The 6,861-nt window shown below is 34.9% G+C and overlaps 1 protein-coding gene across 3 annotated transcripts; it reads right to left on the bottom strand.

Moving 5' to 3' along the window:
* Positions 1-416: 416 nt before the first annotated feature.
* On the bottom strand, positions 417-6,232 carry LOC113732572 (uncharacterized). 3 transcript variants are annotated; one of them, XM_027258442.2, is made up of 10 exons: positions 5,969-6,217; positions 5,737-5,877; positions 4,451-4,490; positions 4,272-4,320; positions 3,927-4,043; positions 3,257-3,352; positions 2,299-2,352; positions 1,976-2,041; positions 823-901; positions 417-723 (listed from the first exon to the last, which is right to left on the bottom strand). In XM_027258442.2, exons 1-10 carry the CDS (start codon positions 6,065-6,067, stop codon positions 646-648), a joined length of 819 nt encoding a protein of 272 aa, XP_027114243.1. In that variant the 5' UTR covers positions 6,068-6,217; the 3' UTR covers positions 417-645. The 3 variants fall into 3 exon arrangements, with proteins under 3 accessions (XP_027114243.1, XP_027114244.1, XP_027114245.1); XM_027258443.2 differs by lacking the exon at positions 3,927-4,043 and having other exon boundaries at positions 5,969-6,213; XM_027258444.2 differs by lacking the exons at positions 417-723; positions 823-901 and adding an exon at positions 1,044-1,190 and having other exon boundaries at positions 5,969-6,232.
* Between the last annotated feature and the right edge of the window lie 629 nt (positions 6,233-6,861).

Here is a 6,861-nt window from a genome sequence, read left to right as displayed (position 1 = left end):
CTCAAAGTCATTAATTTACTCTCATCATTGATTCCTTTTATGATAATAATTAGCAAAAAAAGCTATGTTGGGGGTAGGAGGTTGGAGAAAGTTTAGATTGTGATAAAAAGATTTGTTGATCATAGACACAAAACTGCTGGATCGCAGCCTCTGATAACTGGACCTGATTCCATGATACCCTCCATTGTCATCGTGTTGATCAAGTCTTGCAACAACAAACAACCCTTTTTGCCCTCAGTCCTTTTTTGTCCTTGACCCAATCAATCATAAAACCCCGGAAGTTCCACAGATTTTTTTCGCACAAGAAAGGCAATGCTTCATGGACCATTAAGTGCACTCGTGTCAACGTTGCCCGTGTTTGGATAACAAATTTTTCTTAAATATTATTTCACTTGCATTATAAACACGTTTTTCAATCAATCTTTTCAATTAAATTTTTATCTCACATATATTATATTATAAAAAATGTCATAGTAATTATTTCAAATAACCTCCTAGCCAAACACAATTAGCACATAAAAAGAAAATGTTAGCAAGGTCGAGTCTTTTAACAAATACGCCACGTTTGTTGGCTACTTAAATGATATTGGAATCACCAGAAGAGTTCTTTCAGCGGAAAACCGGATACAAAAGTTGTGAGAAACTTTATGCCCAGAGCAATGTCAGCACAAGGAAGACCATGAAAGCCAGTCCAAAACAAAACCCAGCTATTGCCATGGAAGCCTGGAGATCCAGTACCAAGACACTCACAAAATCTATATGTTGAGAAGATAAACGACAAAAATTAACAAAGAAGAAAGAATGAATTCAATGCTCACATACCTTTCCTTGTGACTTGAACTTGTATTTAATAGTAAACCATGACAACCCCCTGTCAACAGCAGGCGCAAGTGCTAAAGCCCTGTATAATAGGCACCAGGCGGAGTTTCATTATTGCTACCTCAAAAGTGCCACAGAAAATTCTGTCAGACTGAACAAACAAGAACTGCAAGTGCACGCTAAATGCTATGTAGTAATACGAGATAAAAGCTATTGGAGATCAGTTTTGACATCCATCAAGCCAGTGTCACGGTAAAATGACACAATCAACTTTTCAATTACCATCACAGCTAGAAAAGCTTTTCACTTGCTTCAGTACACCATCAGAGAGAAATCATCTCATGATAATGTAGCCTAACCAACTTTATAACCTAAACAAACATAACGTTCAAACACGTCACTCCTTCAACATGGAAAAGGTTGAGACAGTAGAGAATTACTTGATTTTAGAAAAAAAATTTTGCAGTTTTATTTTGAAAGTAAATTTATTCAGTGCACTGAGAAAGGATAAAAGGTATATAACTAAAAAGAAAAAAAAATAGATATAACTCAAAAGTTGCATTCACAGAACAAAAACTGTTAGAACATCTAGCCACTCAATTACATTCCGTGTTTGTCTTTTGGTTTGGACCCTTTTCTGTGAACAAGTATCCAGGTAACACAAGGAGGCAGGTAGGAATTCCCAGGGACGGCCCCCTTACAAAATTTCTCTTTCAAATCATCCCCAATATTCTTTCTTATCTTTGTGTCTTGCCAATATTTATCCAGGTAGGGATTGCTAGCAGCCAGAAAGAATTAACAAAAGAATGGAATACAAAATAAAAATGCTGTAGTCAAGCTTTGAAGTTTTAACATATCATGCAAACCAATGAGACATTTAAATGAGCATGGTGCGGATAAGATTCAAGATATAAGTGCCAAATTGTTAGCACATAAGATCATCAATTCTTCTTTGCCATTACTTGTGCAAGAGTTTCTCTATTTTTAACTTTTTGTTAGTCGGCAAGTTTGTCTGCTGGGATGTGTGTGTGTGTGTGTGTGTGAGAGAGAGAGAGAGAGAGAGAGAGAGAGAGAGAGAGAGAGAGAGAGAGAGAGAGAGATAAATTAAATGATAAAGCCGCTATGATAGGGGGAAGAACTAAATTTGGAAGCTCACCACCCTGCTCGGATAAGCTTAGTAACTTGGCTACCAGCCCACACCATAGCCAATATCTTAAGAAATCTGCAAACAAGAAGATAGTCATAAAATCTACATGGTAAGCAGATAAAAACTTCGAAAAAAAAAAAAGCTACTTTCCTAAGCAATAACCAGTTGACTACTTAAAACTCTTAAGGATGTGAGTAACGTCCTGAACTACATGGTTAAAAGTAATCAAACACATAATTCAAATCCACCATAGTATTCAATAATTGCTTTCCAAGGACCATTATTACATGTTCAGTAAACCTCAGAAACAGTTAGGGAGAGACAGATGCCACCTCTCAGCAGCTGCAACATAACCCATTCTCCCAGGTGCAGGGGCAACATAAAGCCTGCAATCAAGTTGAACTCAATGCACTTAATAAAAAATAAGTCGCAACTTGCAGATGTAAATAATACATGTCATGTGCTGAAAAATGTGGCACTCAGAAGATGTGGGTTAAGAATAGATTCTGAACTGGACAAGGTTCAAGACATTGCAATTTTATTATTTTTCACATGGGAATTAGGAAAACCATTTCTGTTACTCATAGTTCAAACTTACAGTAAGCCTCAAACAAAAAGTTAATCTGAGTGATAACCATATATTCTCATATTACAAGTTGAACCCTCCAGAAAGAGAGAAATTCGACAAGATTGAGCTTTCATTTCTTCAATGAACAGTATACAACTTAAGATGATCTTATGCCCACACTGGAACCTGAAAAATGTCTAATCAAGTTTAGATGAATGTGGAAGTGTATGTAATGAAGCAGGCAATAACAATTTATAATTAGGTCATCCATTTCAGCATCAGCTATAGGGTCAGATAGAGAGACAATGTAAAAACTTGAGAAAATATATAGATACAAGGATGCAAATCAAACTTATGCAAATGAGAATATTTTAGATACAAGGACGCAAATGAAACTAAAATCCCCAAAATTAAATTTTTCGCTTTAGGAATCCTGAAACTTTTGTTTTAGAGGAAAGAATGGATTATATCTAACTCCCTAAGACTTGTTAAGTGCTCCACATTAATAACAAGGTGAACTTCTGCCCAAAAAAGAACAAGTTGAACTTCAAACTTTGTTTGGTATGCAAAAGTACTCACAAGATACTATAACTTAACTTAGAAAAGAAGTTACTAATAAACATGTATTCATTCTAACTAAGCAAAGTAGCTAGACAACAGCCTGAATTCAATAGAACTTCACCCATGAATGACTGTCATCAGTTGTGTTGTATTAAACTCACCATACAAAAAGAAAAGTAGAAAGATAGTAACAAGTATTTAAGAGGCCATAGGACAGCACTCCTGCGACACCATATCTCTTCAACCTCTTCAAGATCCTACAAGACCAGTCAAGCAAGAAAAATGAAAACTCAAACATCAAGAAATAAGATATTGCTTCTGATTCATGTCAGGTTATTTAGACACTGAAGATGCTGGAAAACTATGCAAGTTCTTCCAGTGAGAATAATGAACGCAAAATTGGTGATGTCAAAGATAGTGATCAAAATGTGAAAAAATAAAAACCCATATGAAGCAAAAATTGTCAAGATTAATTTCATCACATCAACAACTAGGTTCTCACTGCAGAATTACTGCAACTGTTGTTTATTATTTGTGAAAAGATTTCTACAGGAGCTCTTGGATAAAGAGCTAGAATAATTTTAGCAATTAAATGAGCAATATAGACTAATTTTAAGTAGCATTAACCTACTAAAACTATCTAATCTTCCCAAAAGGAAACATTTTGAGATCACTGGTGTCGACATTCACACAGGCTAGAAGTACTTGGCCTTTGTTCAGATTGTAGTAAAAAAGTTAAGATTGTAGTAAAACTATTGTCTATTTCAAGAAGCACCATTAAGTCTTAGTTGATGAAAGTTAATTGAAAATCAATAAAAAAAAATATTTTACCTATTAATGAAAGAATCTCTTGATTTATTAGATGGATAAAATTGGTCTGCAAAACACCAAACACCACAAGAAAACATTCCTGCAAGGCTCCGGCAGTGAAATTTATTCCCTGATATTCTGTTTCATTAAGCAGAGCTATCAAGCTGGAGTTGCCCCTAGAAATCATAGTCCAAAGAAGATTGGTGTGAAGAATAAAGGTATTTCGGACTAGACGAGGAGCCCTTTTCAGGCCAGGAAAGTGAATCTGAGATGTAAGTTAAATGAACAAGTTCTATAGGTTACTTCATCACCATTTAAGAACAAAAAGTAACAGAACTGAAAAATGGTAAGGTAGGTGGTAAGTACTCATTCGTTGTGAGAGACTCTTGCTGATGATTTTCTTTTCCAGTCGAATCTAACACAATATACAGGTGAAACAAATTATCAGAGCCTTTCAACAATTTAATCCAGATGGTGAAATTGTATATCATGATAAACATCTATGGTGTATGTGATTTAGAGGCAGACTTTAAGATAACCATTACCTGTCTGTTCTGGCAAACTGATATCTGATGACTCTTTAGTCTAAGATCACAAGAAAGGTGATAAATAAGTTGAAGCATACAAACATAGCAAGATCATGTTCAAGACAGTTCAAACATAGAAAACCAAGAGACAACTGAGAAAAGAAAGTCCTAGTATAACTTGCTTGGTCAAGGATTCTACGTTCAACGGGAGAACAATTGATATTTTATCGCCATAGTAGGTATTCAATAAGTAAAACCCCTCAAAAAATTCCAAGTAACCTTCCAGCAATGGACACTTGCATGATTCGAATTACTAGCCAATAACTACAATGATACAGCAAGAATCACTGTCATATAATTCCTATTAGAAGACAAGAATAGATAAGGATTTCAACAAGTGTCAGTAATCAGAGTGCTATCATCTGAAATGCCTAAAAGGATCAAACCTCATAAAAAGAATACCATGCTACTAATTTACAGTAATTAGCTTGTATTCACTTACGGCATAACTCAAGTTATAGATGCTAAACCAATTTTCATCATGCTCTAGGGCTTGCTAAGAACACTATTAGAACATGCGATCCAAAGTTAAACCTAGTTTCAGGGGTCGTTTCATCATAGGACAAAATCAATCCTTAAGGATCTATGAAGTTAGGATAACATTAAATAATTATGACCACAGCGAGGTACAGCAGTCTAGCATTTCATTTCTTCATAACTACCATAACTGAAAACTCTCCAAAGTTAGTCACATTCCATCTCTCTTCCATGGAAAAATATGCGTGTTGTATTGGCACCAAAATTGTTAATAGAGTACATGTCATTTTAACTATTATTGATAACAAGGGAATGGTTGAGAAAGTGATAAAAGCTAGGGATATTTTTGTCGGATTCACATGGTTAAAAGGTAATGGAGAGTGCAAAACAAATAAGAAGTGTGGCATTCATAATTCCTTATTGGCACTCATTTTGACTTCTCTGATTAAATGGAAAAACAATGACACCGTTTTTTTATTGTAATTAGAACATGATGGAAAACGGCTGGTTGTAATTACAATAGAAAAAAACAAAGCAATTTTGCCTTTTTCCACATAATTGAACAAGTTCACATAGTAAATTCCGTAGTGTCAAGATCAATGTTCTATGATATACTATTCATTTTCTTATGGGAAAAAAAAACATACTTCAAATGCTGAAAAGAATTAAAAATTTAATCCTAATAATAAGATAGCACTTGTAAACAGGGACTTGATTGAACTGAATTGAAAAAAAAAATGGGGAAAACGATAGTTCGAGCACCTTACTTGACTATCTTGGTTATCATTTACAGAACAGGGTCGAAGAGGGTGATGATGATTCCGATAATTCGGCAATATAAGCATTTTCTTCCCATTCTGCCGCCGCAGGTAGAGCACTTGTGGGGAAAATGCTATCGGAATAGCAGCCTTTGCTTTCACAGCAAAACCAGAAAAGGAAATGCTACAATGCCACTAATGATTTGAACCGACAGCAGAAATCACAAACAGAAGAGATTACCTGATTATGCAAAATGGGTGGATGAAGAACAGTGGAACGGGTGCAACAACAAGAAGAAGATAACCCAAATGTGGCAATTCTTGAAGCTGCTGGAGACATGTGAACTGGAGAAGGGGAAATGGTACTCTCTATTCACCGGAGGTTGGAACAGATGCAAGTTTCGCCCTCGTTTTAGTCTTTTTTTTTTTTTTTGAAAGGTTGTCTTAATTCTTTTATATGTAGTAGTGCTTCTTTTTTTTTTTTTTGGCTTTTCACATTTTTATTTCTGAGAGTGTTTTCTAGAAATTTTATGCTGATCCAAGCCAACCAACCACTTGACATGGCTAGTAATTAGCAATTACTTAACAGAGCAAGCACTTGCTAATTCGGTATTCACATACTAAGTGGTATGCACTTGTTAACATATTAAGTGGAATCCACTTGACATATTACTCTTTTATTAGTTCTGAAATGGAATCAAGTGAAGTCTTATATGTTCCTAAGAAATTCTTATATGTTCACACATGAAATGGAATCAAATGAGTCTTATATGTTCATATGAAACCCTAAACTCTTTTATTAATTTTGAAACAACTACAATGCCTACTTCCACTTGACATGTGAAATGGAAGCAAGTTGGGTCTTATATTATTTGTTCACATAGAACTCTTTTAGGGGCTGCTTGTTTCACAGATTGGAATCGGAAATGGAAATGGAATCATAGACTCTGGTTTTGGAATTAAAACTTTTCATTCCAATATCTAGCTTGGTTCACACATTGGAATTAGCATCATTCCAATTCCTGATGCTTGGTTTGATGAGTGTTTCGGAATTAAATGCAATTAAATTTCAAATTTACCTCTGATATAATAATTCTTCTAAAACAAAAGAATTACACATACGACAAATTAACA

Source organism: Coffea arabica, chromosome 2e (assembly GCF_036785885.1).
Source record: "Coffea arabica cultivar ET-39 chromosome 2e, Coffea Arabica ET-39 HiFi, whole genome shotgun sequence".
NCBI lineage: Eukaryota > Viridiplantae > Streptophyta > Magnoliopsida > Gentianales > Rubiaceae > Coffea > Coffea arabica.
The sequence above is the reverse complement of the archived record's forward strand: the minus strand, read 5'-3'. Positions and strand labels throughout refer to the sequence as shown.